This window comes from Equus przewalskii, chromosome 1 (assembly GCF_037783145.1).
Source record: "Equus przewalskii isolate Varuska chromosome 1, EquPr2, whole genome shotgun sequence".
NCBI lineage: Eukaryota > Metazoa > Chordata > Mammalia > Perissodactyla > Equidae > Equus > Equus przewalskii.
The window spans coordinates 144,884,761-144,902,790 of NC_091831.1; the positions used below are offsets into that span (position 1 = coordinate 144,884,761).

At 39.6% G+C, this 18,030-nt stretch overlaps 1 protein-coding gene across 7 annotated transcripts in view; it reads left to right on the forward strand.

Moving 5' to 3' along the window:
• The first annotated feature begins 318 nt into the window (after positions 1-318).
• The window catches only part of SPG11 (SPG11 vesicle trafficking associated, spatacsin), a 77,649-nt gene continuing 59,937 nt past the window's right edge, over positions 319-18,030 (forward strand). For 5 of the 7 annotated variants that reach the window (XR_011528851.1, XR_011528853.1, XR_011528854.1 and 2 more), the window contains exons 1-8: positions 468-781; positions 3,488-3,672; positions 4,522-4,746; positions 6,166-6,367; positions 10,306-10,443; positions 10,633-11,081; positions 12,159-12,304; positions 14,701-14,833. Coding sequence is in view for 4 of the 7 variants with exons in the window: in XM_070581698.1 (XP_070437799.1) it covers positions 525-781; positions 3,488-3,672; positions 4,522-4,746; positions 6,166-6,367; positions 10,306-10,443; positions 10,633-11,081; positions 12,159-12,304; positions 14,701-14,833 (1,735 nt within the window). In the remaining 3 variants the exon portion in view is untranslated. Of the gene's footprint in view, positions 782-3,487; positions 3,673-4,456; positions 4,502-4,521; positions 4,747-6,162; positions 6,368-10,305; positions 10,444-10,632; positions 11,082-12,158; positions 12,305-14,700; positions 14,834-18,030 lie in introns of those variants that run through there. The other 2 variants (XM_070581695.1, XM_070581706.1) reach the window with 2 other exon arrangements.

The following is an 18,030-nucleotide window of genomic DNA, read 5'->3' on the forward strand; positions in this document are numbered from 1 at the left end:
AAGGAGTAATGAAACAGGAACGCTACCACCTCCAGCCCTTGCCCACCCTGTTTCCCAGCCTGTAACAATGGATACTATTTGACTTCAGCATTTAGGCCAACTCCTTCACGATGGATCCGTCCACACTACCAAGGACATTGCACCACCCCAGGGCCTGTAAACAAACAAAAGCACAATAAGAAAAGCCAAGGAGAGAGACAGAAACAGTGTTCCAATAGATAGGAGGCAGCCAGATTAAAGCAGCAAAGGGTAATGCCACGTGTGAGAACAGCTGCTACAGCCTGCCTTAGGCCGCTAAATTAGGCCCTCAGCTGTTTCAGAATAGACAGCCGGCTTGAGGCAAAGGCAGAAGCGGCTTTGCTGGAGCGGTTGCGTATGTCCCCCACAGCTGGGAACGTAACTGCGCAGACGCAGTTCAGCAGCTTTCCCCGGGAGGCACGGGTCTGCGAGCGGGTCTGCTACACTGCGCATGCCCAGGATGCAGGCGGGGTCCGGCGCGGGTGACCGGAAGAAACCGCCGAGCCATGATGGCCGCAGAGCAGGCGGCCGGAAGTGCCGCTGCCGGCGGTAGCTGCAACGCTGCAGCCATGGAGCGGGTTCTGCCTATGTTGTTGGTGCCAGTCCCCGCCGAGACAACGGGGCGGCTGGGGGCCCGGGCGCAGCTGCACAGAGAGCAGGAGGTTCTGGGGAGCCTGACGGCCTCGGGCTGCCTTCAAGTGCTCTCCTTGGCGCCCGGAGGCCGGGGCGGGGGCGGCTGCCGCCTGGATGGCCCCTTTCGGCAGTAAGTGCTGCGGGAGGACTGGGCAGTGGCGGGGGAGTCCGGAGCCTTCGCTCGGCTGGCCCCAGTGTCCCCCTCCTGGCGTGGAGGTGGCGGGAGAGGAATGACAGCCGCGGGAAATGCCTCAGAAGCGAACGTTTTCCTCGCTTTTGTTGCATCCCGCACCCTTGCTTCCCGATTCCTCTGCTGGCAGCGGCGGGCCCGGCATGCTTAGACGCTGATTCTTTTATTCATTCAGCACATACTTGATTAATTAATCAACACATAGTTGGTTAATTGTCAGTGTGCTGTGTGCCATGCCCATTATCTTTCAGTTAAATTCGTTAAAGGTGCCAGGTGGGGATCATCTCTAGTTTGAGTCATCCTAATATCTTCTTCTTACCCCTAAAACAAATAGCGATTTTCTTCACATATGGGCCTTTTTCCCCCCTTCAAGTACAGTCTAATTTGTCCATTCGTTTATTCATTTATTCACTCAACAAATAAGTTATACGCTCTCACTGTTACCTAGCAGGAATGTAAAAAAAAAAAATCGAATAAGACACAATTCTTACGTGTGAGACTTGCGTGATTTGGGAAGATAGAGAAAAATTACAATCATGTATTACTGTCCACTTCTGTAATTCTCGGTCCAGGACTTAGAGTTTACATCCTTAAGTTTGTGAGTGCCCTCTGAGTCTTTGATTGGGCTCTTTTTAATAATAGAAAGCATTTTGGAAACTATCTCGTTAAGACTGAATAGCAAGAGGTGTCTTACGTGGAAATCTCCAGGTGCTGTAACAGTGCCTGACAGTAGAGATTCGTTTGGTAAATCACAGTGAATGCTTTAACCTGTTCTGTGTTTGGCTTCTTTATTCCTGGTCTCTGACTTCCCCTAAGGAGAGATTCCTCTTCCTAGCAACAAGTTTATTCAGCAGTATTATCTATGAAGACAGCCCTGTAGAGAAAGGAATGAAACAGAGACAAGAAGCAGAACTCTTCAGGTGCTTGAGAACCTAACAGAAGATAAGAAGTGATGGGGGCATTCATAAGCTACTGCATGAAATGAGAGGAAGATCAACAAGAGCTTCTTTTTTATTTTTTTATTTGACTTGAATTTTAATTCGATTAGAATACTTCACAGGGTAAAAATAAGAAGGAGTTTATAGTATTCAGGGTTTACTTCCCACTTTTCTCAAGATCTATATAGTCCTTTTTATGTTGTTGAAATTACTGTACATTCTGTATTTTATTTTCATTGAAAATTTCCTACCTTTCCATGTGGCAGTATAATCCATGTGCTAATGATGTTAATGGTGTCACAGTATTCTGCCTTTTAAATATCTTAATTTGTTTAACCTTTTCTGTATTCGATATTTAGATTGTTTTCCAGATTTTCAGTGTAAACAGTCAGGAATTGGATATTCATGAAAAATCATCAGTCTAGGTATAAAGATGGAAATATAAACCGTTGTCAGTCTTCTTCTGTAATAAGGATGTAAGAGCACCAAGTTCAATTTTTTTAGTTATAAAACTTACTACTACTTTTTTATTTTTTTAAAGATTGGCACCTGAGGTAACATCTGTCACCAATCTTCTTTTTTTTTTTTTCCCTTCTCCCCAAAGCCCCTCCAGTACATAGTTGTGTTTTCTAGTTGCAGGTCCTTCTGTTTGTGCTATGTGGGACACCACCTCAGCATGGCTTGACGAGCGGTGCTAGGTCCATGCCCAGGATCAGAACCAGTGAGACCCTGGGCCACTGAAGCAGAGTGCACGAACTTAACTACTTGGCCACGGGGCTGGCCCCAAAACTTACTACTTCTGTAGAAAAAAGGCTTTTTTGAAAAGATGAAATTTTATCAGCATGGTAGCCTCATCTTATTCTATTGCACTTTTTTCAGAATTGGGGCCCATTTATTTTTAAAATGTAATTTAAGTTTATTATTTAATTTGAAGCTGTAGCATCATTAGTCTCTTTCCATCCTTGTTAACCAGTGTTGGTTTGTTGACATTACACTGCTTTAAAAATTCTGCAACTGCGTTGTCCAGCATGGTAGCCGTTAGCCACACGTGACTTAAAATTTAAAATTCATTTCCTCAGTTGCACTATTCACACATATTTCAAGTGCTCAGTAGCCACATGTGGCTGTTGGCTACTGTGTTGGACAATGCAGTTAGGTAGAACATTTCTATCATATAGAAAGTTCTGTTGGACAGAGCTATTCTATAGTGTACTGTATGAGTCTTCAAAGTCTAAATAAAAATAATCGCTTTCTTTTTACGTCACTGAAAGCATTTAATTTAGCAAAACCTATTTTGTTAATTGTGAGCCTCATCTCATATAAATAAAATACATAATACATAACATTATTTAATACAAATAAAATATTTGGTTTTTGAAACTTATCCTTGATCATGACAGTTCCTTTAAACAAATCAGTCAGGATTAAGGATGAAGGAATAAAAGGAGCCACCATTTCTTGCTGCATGCCCCCTTTTCACCACCCACTCCTATATTCTTGTATTGGCATGAAGGGGGCCGAGGGGGAAGATGTGAGGAACGGGAAGGGGGAAGAGATGGGATGTCCTAGAGCGGGTTATATTTTCCTAAGTTAACTGTAGAATTAATGCTCTCTACTGTTCTCTACTCATTCTGCCCTTCTGCCCTCACTACTGTGGGTAAATATCGTGGATATAGAATATAATAAATAATCTAAACTTTTTCCTCAGTTTTGTGTGGGAGGATTCTCATAACAGCAGCGCACCAACAGACAAGCCCAGACTGCTCGCTCTTACTGACAATTATGAACTGCTCATCTATGAATTTAATTTGAAAGATGGAAGATGTGATGCAACCATTTTGTATAGCTATAGTGAGGAGAGATTGCAAAAGCTCGTTGAAGATCTAAATATCAGTAAGTATTTACAGGTAGTCTTTCAGCATGTTTAAATCCGTGACATTACTAGGTAATTTTATATATTTCAGGAAAAATTCTTATAGAGGTGAAATCCTGGAGGGACATCTGCCTTGTGCAGGACAGTAGCCACTAGCCACATAGGGCTGTTGACCACTTGAAATGTGGTTAACATGAATTAAGATGAAATTTAAATGTCAAATGCATACCAGATTTTGAAGATTTAGTATTGAAAAAGTAAAATATCTCATTAATGGTTTTTTATATTAATTGCATGTTGAAATGATATTTTAGATATGGGGTAAATAATGTATATTAAAATTACTTTCACCTGTTTCTTTTTTTTTCCAATGTAGCTGCTAGAAAATTTAAAATTACGTATGTGGCTCGCATTTGTGGTTGACGCATTTTTGTTAGATAGTGCTGATATAGACTGGGTACACAGCTATTTACTGTGTCCTCGAGGGCTACAGGGAGCAGAAATCAAAGCAGTCAGTCTTCTGTTTTTAGCGCAGTAGCATACTTGCCACACTTGATTTTAAGTTTCCTTCTTTTTTTTTTTTTAAAAAAAAAAGTCTCATTGTCCTTGTGAGGCCTTCTGGTGTGCTATCAGACTTGGGCCATAAACAGAAGGAACAAAGACATTGTAGGCCATCTTTGTTCATCTTCTTACCTACCTTCCAATGACCACTTGCTTAGGTGGGTATGAACAATAACTACCTACTGTTGGACTAAGTCAAGTGCTGTTTCTTTTTTGTTTTACCTGTTTGTGTTATGTTTACAGAATCAAATTTACCACTTATGAAGTTGTGACCAATGTATTTGAAATAATATCCTTTTCTTTCATAGGTATTTCCTTATTATCTTTGAGAATTCTGTCATTTCACAATAACACATCATTATTGTTCATCAACAAGTGTATCATCCTGCAGGTTGTATTTCTTGAAAGAGATACTGAGATTAGAGTACTCAACTGTTTTACATTACCTCTGCCTACACAGGCAGTGGACAGGATTATTGACACGCAGCTCTGCAGAGGAATTCTCTTTGTTTTGAGTAGTTTAGGCTGGATCTGTATCCTTCGCAGTAAAGATGTGACATGCAAGGGCAGAGAATACCTAGAAAGATGAGCCTTTTTAGACTCTTAGCATTAGGGACTGGGGTATAGGTAGAATGATTCATTTTTCAGTAAAACTTTTCAGGGAAAAAAGATCTTAATGAACTTAAAATACTCAACTATATTGCTTTATATTCCATTCAAATGCTTTCCAGTATATACGTATATATTTTTCCATGTTCAAAATCATCTTAGCCAATTTGCATTCTTTTTAAATTGTATATGCTCTTCATTATCCATTTACTCAAAATATTAAATACCTACCATATGCTTGTTCCAGCAAGGATTTAGATGATGGGTTATGTGATACATATATTTTCATGTATGGATATAGTCCATCTCTTATCTCTAATGATGATTCATATTAGTGAATCATATGGTTTGCTTAACTACTTCTAATTTGTTTTTGGGAAATATTACAGTTTTTTTGACAGATCATCAGCAAAATTATTTTGAAGACTTGAAAAATCACCCCTTATATGATTTTGGAACTTTCTTTTCTAAGTTAAAGGAATGGTTTTTCTATTTTAGATACATCATAACCTGTATTAAAATTTCTTTTGCAAAAATGTAAAATATTGGAGTAACTTCATTGTTGCCAGTTTATAGAACTGTGCTGTCTAACACGATAGGCACTAGGTATATATGGCTATTGAGCACTTGAGATTGGCTGGCATGACTGAAGAACTGAATTCTTAATTTTATTTAATGCTTTAAATTTAAAAGCTGATAATTGATTCAGTTATTGGAGAACTTATAAGTCTATTTGGAATAACTTTGTTTGTTCCAAGTTCTCAAATGTAAATTTTATGAAGTCTAAATACAGATCAGGTATTTCCAATGAAAATTTAGTGTCCAAATTGAGATGCGCTATAACTATAAAATACCAGATTTTGAACAATTGTGTGAAAAAAAGGATATGAAATATCTCAATTTTTTAATGTTGATTACATGTTGAGGTAATATTTTGGATATATTGGGTTAAGTAAAATAATATTATTAGAATTTGGTTCAGTAGTTTCTTACTTTTTTGATAAGCCTACTAGAAAATTTACAATGATAAATGTGGCTCGTATTATATTTCTCTTGGACAGCATTGTTGTCGAATATGAGTGGAAAATATTAGCAGTGTCTCAGGGCCTGGCACATAGTGGGTATTTGGCAAGTATTGTTGAGTGAACTTCATCAGGCTGTTTATTGGACCACCAACTTCATAGCCATGAGTTGCTGTGATGGGGGCTGCCTCAGTGTCTAGTCTTCCTGCTGTTACTGTACCTGCAAGGTTGGAGCAATGAGCTCAATAGCTCTCTCCCATCCTGTGTTTTAAATGGTTAGGCACAGTTAAGACTGCCATTTTCTTTAACTCCAACTCAAAGATATTTTTGACATTGTGGACGGTACACATGTAGCTCATGTGGATTTAGCACTTCACCAAGAAGATATGTGTAATGAGCAACAACAGGAGCCAGCCAAGATTTCTTCTTTTACTTCACTGAAAGTGTCTCAAGACCTAGATGTTGTAGTGATTGTCAGCTCCTCCAACTCTGCAATTGCTCTTAACTTAAATTTGTATTTCAGGTATGTGGATTACTACAGTCTCTAATTTGGGGTGGATAATTAGAGTCATAAGAGGTTAAAAATGTACTTGTTAATTTTTTGTTGGTTTTACCAGTTTTCTTTCTCTATTCAGTTAGATCATGTTCTAGCTACTACATAGTGAGGTTGTTAGTATATAATGATGTGTGCAAATAACCACTGGCTACCTTTTTATTTCTGGATGTACATCAAAGTTTTGATTTTGATTTATATATGTTATTATGTGGCTTATATCATCACATTGTATAAGTAAAAAAAGTAATCAAGCGCAATTTTAAAAGCCCTTGGCCATTATATGTTATATACTCTCCTCTTGTCCCACATTGGAGTAGAAGAGAAATGAGATTGACCCTATGTTAGAATTGCTTCTTATGTGGCTTGGGGCTCAGTTTTCTCTTAAAGCACTTTGACAGGATGTCTTAAGCTAGCTTTCTCTAGCTGAGAGTTTCCTCAGTGTTTCCCTTGTAGAGGGAAACTTGTGGCTGTCTACATATATTACTGAAAATTGAGTGCTTATTTGTGTTGCTTTTTGATTTAGATATTCTAGTTGCTTCTGATTTTTATAACATTTGAGAGGAGTATGTGTGTATGTGAGTGTGCACACACGCACAGAGCAGCCTGTTCATTGCAACTTGCTTATCTAGAAGTAAGCCAATCCGCATTTATGACTTTCAGTATTTAGGGCTGTTCAAAACCATAAGGGTTTTTGGTCCTAACTTAATGTGAATGAGGTAAACAAATCCTTGGATAATTGGGAATGCACTTTGCTGGATTTTATTGCTTGTTGTTGGGATCATAAGAAAGAGTAAATTCGTCTTCACACACCTACCAGAACTTCTTACCACTGTGATTTTTTCATTTGTTTAAATGGCCTTTTAATGCTTTTTTTTTTTTGGTAATCTTTGAGCAAGGATGACTAGCACATTCTCAGATTGTGTGCTTGCTTACCAGTACGCCATTGGTACTGATTAAAACATATCCTGTATGTGTAGAGTTACCTCCTAATCATCTGTTTTGGAAAATAGTCTGACAGGTGAGGAGGGAGGAAAGCTTACTCAGCTGCTCCAACCCTTGAGTGTAGGGTTCTCTTCCTCTGGTGTTCGGGCAACGTTCCGAGAGAACTCCGACGAGGGCACCAGGCACCTTCCTTTGAACAAATTTCATTGAACTCAGTTACTGTAACATCAGCCGAAGAAGAGCTGCTGCTCTGTTCCCTGCGGTAAATTTAGGGATCTGTCCTGTCCGACTAAATGAGTGATCTCTATTTACTAACTTTTTACATGAATTTTATTTAATTAGTATAATTCTTCTGGAGTTGACTGCCATGTTTTATTTTCTGAGTGTGCTCTGAAATCTAAAAGTGTTTTTATCCTTCCTGCCTCCTGGCCCTAGCTCTTTTTTCCCCTTGATTCAGAATGTCAGTCCCTCCTTTTTATTTTATCAAGTCTTGTTCACCCTTTGAAATCTACCTCTTTCATGAAGCCTTTCCTTGCTAAAACCCCTTCCATTTGTAATTTTACCTCATTTTACAATTTTTCTCCTCTTCAAACTCCTGTAGCACATCTGCTTTGAACTATAGTTTAGCACTTAATTGTGTAGTCTTGTATTATTTCCCTAATTTTTTCATGTTTCCTGTAGAGTTTAGAAGCGCATTGAGAACCCAAACTCACGGTTTGTTCCTTCAATTCATTGTAATTGAATTTTTCTTCCAATTTACCTTAGTTGTCCACTCCCAGAGTCATACCCTGGGCTTTGTCATTATTTGAAACTGCTCCTCCCCCAGTCACTCTTCTACGTGTCTCAGTCTCCGACCACAACTTCCCAAACTTTCATGCTTGCTTACTCAAGTACTCCCACTTCACTCGTCATCTGACCACATTGAAATTTCCAATTCATTGACCTTCCACTCTCCAGCCCCCTCCTGTGTTCAGTTCCCTCCCTTTCCAGCATAAATGTGATCTATCATGTCAGTCATTTTCTTGCATGCACTCTAAACTCTTGCTCCTGCCCTGTGATGATGCTTGGTCTGACAAAATCTTTTTTTTTTTCCACTCTGCTTTTTCTGTTCCTGCACGCAAGTGACTGAGCACTTGTGAGAAAATGACAATGGAAAATTGATACCACTATAAGTTCACGTTCACTACCTTCAGCTGGTCTCTGAATATTGCTGGGAAATTTTACAGTGATTTTTCATGAGCCCATTCTTTACAACAATGTTTTTAAACTTCCAGTTTCCTCAAACCACTATTCATCTCTTTATCCCCAAATCCTTTTGAGTGACTTTGCCTCCTACTTTGTGAAGGAAGTAGGACCCACCTCATGGGAGCTCCCTCAGTTTCTGACATTAAATTACAAACCCACTTTCCTATACCCATCTTCTCCATCTTCCCTCCTATTATAGTGGAGGGATTCCCCTCCTACGAAGGCCCGTTCCTCTGTGTGTGCTCTGGATCCCATTTCTTCCTTCTCAGGGCCCTTTTTCCATTTCCTCTTTTTTCTATGTCTCCCACCTCTTTTAAGCATTAGATCCACATCTAGTTAATCACGAGGTCCTAGCCATTCAACCTTCTAAATGTTTCTTGAATCTGTCCACTTTTCTTAACTCCTCTGTCATCACTCTGATCCATGCTACTATTATCGCTTACCTGAACTAGCTAAACCATCCTGAGATTGGTCTCCCCATGGCTGTTGTTACCCTGTCAAATCCATCCTCTGTAGAGTAGCCAGAGTAATGTTGAAATGCTTGTCTTATCAGAGGTATAGCCAAGTATGAACATCTGGGGACAGAGTATCTACCTTTTGTTGGTGGTGGAACTACCTTCTCCATGCATCATATTTTCTCACTGTCACTCTGCCTTTTTTAACCTCTTTTCATCATCTCCTTGACAAATGGATGTCAACATATTACCTTCAGATTGTTCAAAGGGTTAATAGTTAATAATTTAACGAAGTGCTCAGGAGGTTTAAATGCCTCCCTTTCTCCCCCGAGCTTCTCTTCTGCATCTGGTCGTATCACTTTTCTGCTTTAAAACCGTTATTTAGCTTCCTTCCCCTCCCCTCAAAGTAAAGCTAAAAATCCTTGTTAGCCCATAAAGCCCTGCACCATCTATCTCCTGCCAAACTCTCCAGCCTCATGTCACACCACCTTGCTTCTCATTCACTATGCTTTAGCCCCCCAGCCTTCTTTGTGTTTCTGAGATGTGACAGCCCTCTTTCCGCATATACTCTCCTACCTACACCTGCGTTCATACTTTGCCTTCCTAGTTTTCATGCATTCCCATGGTCTCAGCCTAAGTCTTACTTGGTGGTAGTGGTATAGTGAGTGATTTAAAAACCTGGGCTTTATGATCATGTTGACATGGTTCAAATTCAACTCCACTGTTTCTCTGAGCCTTGGTTTCTGTATTTATAAAATGGGGGTATGTTTACCTCATAGGGTCTTTGAAAGGCTTAAATAAGGTAATTATATAAAGTTTTTAGCATAACATCTGCAATATAGTAGATGATAAATGCTCTTATCTCTTCATAAGGCTAACTGCCGTTAAGGGTCAAATTCTTTATTTGTTGTTGATATATAATTTACCTAGAACATTATATTAGTTTAAGATGTATAATGTAATGATTCAATGTATATATTGTGAAATGATCGCCACAATAAATCTAGTTAACATCCATCACCACACATAGTTACAAATGGGTCAGATTCTTAAGGTTGACTTTATCACTCTGCCATAAGCAGTGGAGATAAGGAGGAGTCCCTTCAGGGAGACTTATTGTTTATACTGTTGCTTTCTCTGACACACTTCCCTCCCCTCCCCACCTCCACCCCCAATTTTAATAGGAGCAGTAGTACAACAGATTTGTATTTGATCTTTTTTTTTTTTTTTTTTTTTTACCATGGCTGCCATTTTAAAATGTAGGCAACACCCAGGACACCTACTATGCGAAAGAACTCTAGAAGACAGTCCTATTGAAGGCCCTAAGGAGATAGATGAAGATGATCCTGCTAATTCTGACTACAACATGAAACTGACCAAGTTTTCCTTCCAAGTTGATAGGTACAGAAGCCTCACTTTTGAATTTACTCCATTATTATTTCCTTTTTTTATCATGCTTGCTCTGTACCTTTTCACTAAATGTCTTTACAGAGGTAGACACTTTTTTTTTTACGTACATCTTTTTCCTAGTTTAGTGTTTTACTTAGTGCCTTTTGCTGTAACAGGTGTGAATTTTGCCCTATCTTCTAGGTCTTGGAAAGCCCAGCTATCATCATTGAATGAAACAATAAAGAGCTCCAAGCTGGAGGTTTCCCATTGTGCTCCATGGTTCCAGGATATTTTACACGTGGAGCCTTCTGAATCTGGTAACCACGGTACCAGTGTGCCAGGCTGGGCCTTCATTCCACAGGACATAATGGGCCGCCAGTATAATTTTCCACAGAAAGATCACACCAAGACCAATGATCCAGGAAGATCCTGGAAAGTAGTGCACATCAATGAACAAGAGGAACCCATCAAGCTTAAATGTGTGTCTGTGACAGGATTCACTGCACTGTTTACTTGGGAAGCAGAGAGGATGGGCTGCACCATTGTCCTTTGGGATTTGGAGACCCAGGGCATGCAGTGTTGTCCTCTTGGCAAAAAATGTATTCCTGTAGACAGCAGTGGAGACCAGCAGCTGTGCCTTGTTTTGACAGGTGAGAATGTCTTGTATCAGATTGAAATCCACTGCTGAGAGGTGTGCTTTCTTAATGTCCTTTGCTTCTGCTGTCCTGGTGGTGGTAGTGCTACTCTCTCCTAAGTGGTAATCTTTCATGGAGGAAATTTGGTGTTAGTCTTGGTAACGTTGTCTCATATGTTTGATTTTTAGTTAAGGTTGTTTATGCTCAGCTAAATGCTAAGATACTAAGAGAAAGTTGAAGAGTCATAAAGATTGATTTTAACCTGGCGAGTCTTCACTTGACCTCAGTCTGTATAAGCAAAGGTTGCAAGCTGGCTGCTTGTGGGCTGTGTATGAACTGCAGATTTATTTTGTTTGGCTTGCACTAGCTAGGCTTTTGAAAAATATTTTATTTATTATAAACATGTAAAATTAAAGGATTTCACACAAAATCTGAATTTCCAGCTATTACTGGAATTACGAGATCTGGCAACACTGGACCTGCATTCCTATGTAGTAATTTATGGGTTGGAGCTGAATTTGTTCTCTTAGATGGGTCATTTTCTTTCTAGTTAGGCTTTTCTTGCACTTGTCTCGCCACCTGCTTGGTCCCTGTAGGCATTTGAGTTTGATATTTCAGACACACATGCATACAGCATTTATGCCATAACCTCTACAAAGCTATTGAGTGTCGTGATTGAACTAACCATGTATTTCTTCTTCAGTACCCCAATTTTGATAATCATGTATTTCTGTATGTCAAGAGCCTGTTATTGTTTTATTTTGGTAAACCAGAAGTGTGACTTCTCTGTAAATAGTTGAAGGTTCCAGATATTGATTGTGCAAGATAATACAAAGTAGAAAAGATGTAGTGCTATTTCGTAGGATGCATTCTTCTTACAAGGATTTGCCTTGTGGTCAGTGTTTAAAAATAAAACTCTCCTTTAAAAACATTGAAAAATCATGATGAATTAAGTTCATAATAGTACCTGGTGTCCAACAACTATATTTGCAATTATAGAGCTGAAGTATTGAGTAATTAGAAATTAATTCCTGTCGTCTTAAAACGTAAGTCCTGATAATTTATTAAAGCCAACTTTTATTTTTCCTATAGAAAGTGGACTTTCCCTGATTTTGTTTGGTTTGACTCAAGAGGAGTTTTTAAATAGACTAATGATCCATGGAAGTGCCAGCACTGTGGACTCTCTCTGCCATCTCAATGGTTGGGGGAGGTGCTCAATCCCCATACATGCACTAGAGGTAACAGAACTAAATGCCTGTAGAGCTTTTAGAGCTTTGCTTGTTTCTCTCATGTGCTCTTATTTGACTGAAGATTTGGGAGAATTCATTTAACCTAACAGCAAAAAGAACTATAGTCTTTACCCATCCAGTTGCTTAGTTCTGGCCAGTTCATTATCCTAACTCTGCTTAGCAGTTTACCCTTTTTGGCTTTAAAAGATACAAGATTATAATAAACACTTTAAGAAAGAGAATTACAAGAAATGGAGGCCACAATAAGCTGATGAGACTAAATAAAGTGAAAGCAAGCTATGGAAAGCTTGACTAGGAAGGGTCTTTTATTACTGCCTCATAATCCAGCTATAGAAGCAACATAACCTGAATTTATATGGCATTTTATATGAAGTTCACAAACACTCCTTTGTATGCATTATCTGATTTCATCCTAAAATAACCACATGAGATGAATTAGGTAGTTTTTATTCATTTCATTTTGTAGGTGAAAAACCTTAGGCTCGAAATGGTTGGAGAAAGGAGCTAGCATCAAAGTGAGAGCACTTTCTACTATACCACACAGCCCCGGAAAGGTCAAAAACTGGAAGTTAATGTCATGTGCCAGTTTGTTTTTTTAATGATAGCTTTACTGAGATATAGTTCACGTACCGTAAAATTCACCCATCTAAAGTGTACAATTCAATGGGTTTTAGTTACTATATTCGGAGTTGTACAACCATCATCACTGTCTAATTCTAGAATGTTTTTATCACTCCAGAAAGAAACTCTGTACCCATTAGTAGTCCCTTCCTATTCTTCTCGGCCCTTAAGTCCCCAAAACTAATCTGCTTTCTGTCTCTGGATTTGCTTATTCTGGATATTTCATATAAATAGAATTGTAAAATATGTGGCCTTTTGTGACTGGCTTCTTTCACTTAGCATGTTTTCAATGCTCATCCTTGTTGTAGCATGTATCAGTACTTCATTCCTTTTTATGGCTGAATAATATTCCATTGTACAGATATACCACATTTTGTTTTCTCTACTCGTCAGTTGATGGATATTTGGGTTGTTTCCACTTTTTTTTTTTAAAGATTTTATTTTATCCTTTTTCTCCCCAAAGCCCCCCGGTACATAGTTGTATATTCTTCGTTGTGGGTCCTTCTAGTTGTGGCATGTGGGACGCTGCATCAGCGTGGCTTGATGAACAGTGCCATGTCCGTGCCCAGGATTTGAACCAACAAAACACTGGGCTGCCTGCAGCAGAGTGCACAAACTTAACCACTCGGCCATGGGGCCAGCCCTGGTTGTTTCCACTTTTTGACTGTTATGAATAATTCTGCTATAAGCAGTGATGTGCAAGTTTTCATGTCACCATATGTTTTCATTTCTCTTGGGTATATACCTAGCCATGGAATTACTGGATCATTTGACTTTTTGAAGAACCACCAAGCTGTTTTCCACAGCAGCTACACTGTTTTATATTCCCACCAGCAATGTATGAAGGTCCCAATAGCTCCACATCCTACCGACTTGCTATTGTCCACCTTTTTTATTATAGGCTATTTGTATATCTCTTTGGAGAAATGTCTCTTTATTTATTTATTTATTTTTGGTGAGGAAGATTGGCCCTGAGCTAACATCTGTGCCAATCTTCCTCTATTTTATATGTGGGACAACTGCCACAGCATGGCTTGATGAGCGATGCGTAGGTCCACACCAGGGATCCAAACTGGTGAAACCCAGGCCACCAAAGTGGAGCACACAAACTTAACTGCTATGCCACCGAGCCGGCCCCGAGAAATGTCTATTTAAATCCTTTGTCCATTTTTAAATTGAGTTATTTGTCTTTACTGTTGAGTTCTAAGTATGTATTCTGGATACTAGACCCTCATGAGATATATGATTTTTAAATATTTTCTCTTATTCTGTGGGTTCTCATTTCACCTTCTCAGTGGTGTCCTTTGAAACACAAAAGTCTTTAATTTTGATGAAGTCAATTTACCTTTTTTTTTTTTCCTTGTCACTTGTGCTTTTAGCCTGCTTTTCAGTTAACTTTATATCACATTGCTTTAACCTTATAATTCACATGAACTATAACTTCACTGTAAGGGTCATTCCCAAGTTCCTAGCTTTGTATAGTTCTAGAATTACAAAGCAGTAGAGCTGCAAGTTTTCCATGCTAACCTCCTGTTTTCTACTGAAGCAGAGACTGGTGTTCAGAAGGGTTGCAGAGACTTGCCCCAGATCGCATGATTAGTCATTGTCAGAATACTCCCTACCACCCAGGTCCTCCTGCAAGATAAAGACAGCCTTGTGTCTCCTTCAGTCTCGCACGTTAAGTTCTAAAGTTTTTTGTTTTTAAATCTGTATCCTGATTTTTTTCCTATTGTAATTTTTTCCTTGATTTTCTCCCATTTCAGGCTGGCATAGAAAATCGTCAGCTGGACACAGTAGATTTCTTTTTGAAGAGCAAGGAAAATCTTTTGAATCCATCCTCAAAATCTTCTGTAGCTGATCAGCTTGACCACTTTCCATCCCATTTGTATTTAAGAAGTAAGTAGAATAAAAATGTTTGTGTATTTATGATGTATGTATTGTTGTATTTATGATTTTTATCTTTTTAATCACTTTCAAATTATTGTTGTGTTTTCTGATGACTTATTTACTTGCCAAAACTCAGTCAGTCATGAGATTTTATATATTTTGTGGAAACTTGAGAGAGTTGTGAGAGCCTATAAATGTTCTCATTCTAAGTGTGGTGTTTATTGTTCATATCCTGTACTGTGCTTTGTATTTTTATATGCAAGGAGGAGATGATCTTTCAAATTTAAGAGATTTTTATTCAAAAGAGAATAAAAGAGAATGATTTTCATTCAAAATTGCCCACCCTTGAGACTTGTACTGACAATGTGGCTGGCTGAGTTATGGATTGAGACTTGGTATAAGAATTTTCAGCCTGACTCTTCTGCTTTTTTGCTACATTACCAACACTTTTCAAGATTTTGGCTTTCCTTTTTAATAAACAGGGAACCTAGCTTTTATTTTTGGACCAGGTAGCCATACAAATCCTCTCCTCAAAGGGGTAGGGTAATAAAGTTTTTTCCCTGTACATACAGTTTTATAATTTTTTTTCACTTGATAATATAGACATCTTTCCTGTTAATAATAGATATACTTATTATTTATGATGGCATAGACTTTCATTATATGGACTGTAGCATAATTTATTTATTATCAACAAAACTTCTATTAGACATGTAGACTGATTCCCATTTTGCTGTTACCGGCAGTGTGCTATAAATGCTGTGTGTGTGTATGTGTGTGTATAATTTCACATATGTACAATTATTTACTTGAGATAAACTTTTAGATGTGGAATTTCCACATCAAAGAGATACACAATTTATATTCTCAAATGCTTTGATAAATTCTCCTTCAGAAAGGTTTTGCCAATTTGTACTCTAGTTTTGTGGAGAAAATGACAACCTGCTTTTCCATCGATGTAGTGTTAGTTCTCACTGAGAATGATACCGAACCTCTTAATCTCAAATTCATGTGCCTGGTGTGCAATAAGCCAATCATTGAAACTCCAATCACTTATCTCTGGCCTATCAGCCTGGACTTGTAACCAGGGGGCTTATTCTGGGATTTTATCTAAGTGTTTTTCTACTTCTCCCAAGGTGTTGATGTAACCGCAGTGCAGAGAATTAACAACCACGCATACCCTGTCTTGTTTGCCAGCAAGTAGTCAAGGGCCATATGATTATGCAAAACCACTCTAGCCAGAAGATCTAAAGCCCTTTGTTGGGCTGCGATAGCAAAAGCAGTTTCATTAGTTAGAATTCCTGAAGTTCGCACTAGTGAAGAACCCAATTCATTTTACTATCTGACTGATTGGTGTTGGCTGTCTTACCCCAGAACAGCAGCATAAGGTCTTTCAGTGGCTCACAAGACCAGTTTTTCCCTTTTCAGCTTCTGAGTGCTCTGGTTGTGGGGCAGTGAGCTTCACTCGTGTGTGATGTATCCACTGCTTGATTCCAGCCAGTTTGACTGATGAATGGGCGCTTAGGAGGACTTCATAAGGACCAGTTCACTTGGGGACTAGTTGGTCCTCTGGTCAATGCTCCTTCCAAGACTTAAGGAGAACCTAGTCACCTGCCTTGTTGTGGTAGAGTGGAAAAGTCACAGGAATGGGGGCCTATGAGAGGCAAACTCGTGAACGGAAGTCAGAATTTCATTAAAAAATTTCAAATGCTGCCTGATTGCTGTTTCCCTCTGTTGTACACAATCTCCCCCTGTTGATGAAGCCGAGAATGGTCTCCCGTACATCATTTCAAAGGAACTCAATTGAAGCCTACTTACTGGGGCTACATGGATCCTCAGTAGGGCAGAGGGCATCTTGCTCAGGTTAAATTAGTTTCCCAACAAATTTTGACAACTGTCCTCCTTAAAGTGTGGCACATCTTTTCAGTCTTTCCCGTCAGCTGGGGCTGCCATAAGGCATGGAGTTTCCAAGTGATCCCCAAGGCTCTTGATACCTTCTGGGTTATCTGGGAGATGAATGTGGTTCTGTTGTCACTCTGGATTGACAGTGAGAGTCTGCACCTGGGAATGATCTCCTTTAGCAAAGCCTTGGTTTTGGCAGCCCTCCCAGTTCTGCAAGGGAAAGCTTCAGCCCGTCCCTATCCAGGACTTCTCAGGCATGTCAGATTGAGATCCATCATTGGGCTGCAACAGTAGCATCTGAAAGGTACAGGCATGCTCTGGTGGCACCTCTACTTCTAAGCGTCCGGGGGAAAAATGACTTGAGCCTTTAGCCTGGCAAGCAAATCTCAACCCAGAAGAGAAACAGGGCATTCAGGCATGTATAGGAAGCTGTGTCTCAGGTTTGTGTTTCCAAGGTGACAGTCCAAGGGTTGTAGGAAAAAAAAAGAGGGAGGGGGCAGGTCATTGCCTCTCCTGACACCCTGGTGACAACTACAGTTTCCTTTGAGTTGGGGGATAAACGTGTGTTAACAACAGAGTAGGTAGCCCCCGTATCCATGAGAAAGTTACTTAACTTGTTCCCCACTGTCATTTGAATTTGGAGCTTCTGTGGGGATATAACGATAGGTTGCTCCAGTTTAAGCAGAGCCCCTGGACCTCTTCATTCTCCATCTCTATCTCCCCACTCTATTTCCACCATCTGGGTTGAGGGAGTCTTACCTTCTTTTGCCATCTTCTGCAACTTGGGATAATCCTTCTTCCAGTGTTCTTCTTTCTTGCAGGATGCGCACTGATCTTTCCCCAGGGGTGGGCATTCTTCTTTTCTTAATCCTTCCAGAATACAATCCCTGTAGTGTCCTAGGTGAGGCATTCCCCCCTCATTTGTATGCCAGTTTGGTTCAACTATGGGGATGGCCCTGGTAGAATCAGGCCGATTGTTCCTATCCTGGAGATAGAGCCAGTGGGCTTCCTCCAGTGCCTTTTCAGTAACCATACCATGTTCCTTGGCCATGAGTAAAATACTCATTGAGGCTTGGATGTCAGCCCAAGTGGGATGGTATGTTGAAAGATGGAGGAAAATAACTCAGTCATACAATTGGGGTCCTCCCTATAGGATGAATTATTATTCTTCCAGTTAAAAAAAACCAAAGTAGAAAAAGAGGACTGCACCCATATCATGCCTGCCAGTTGGCCATCAGCTTTCATCCCCTGATTGAGAACTGACAGAATGGAAACTGCTGTGCTGGTGGAGCCCTTGCTCCCTG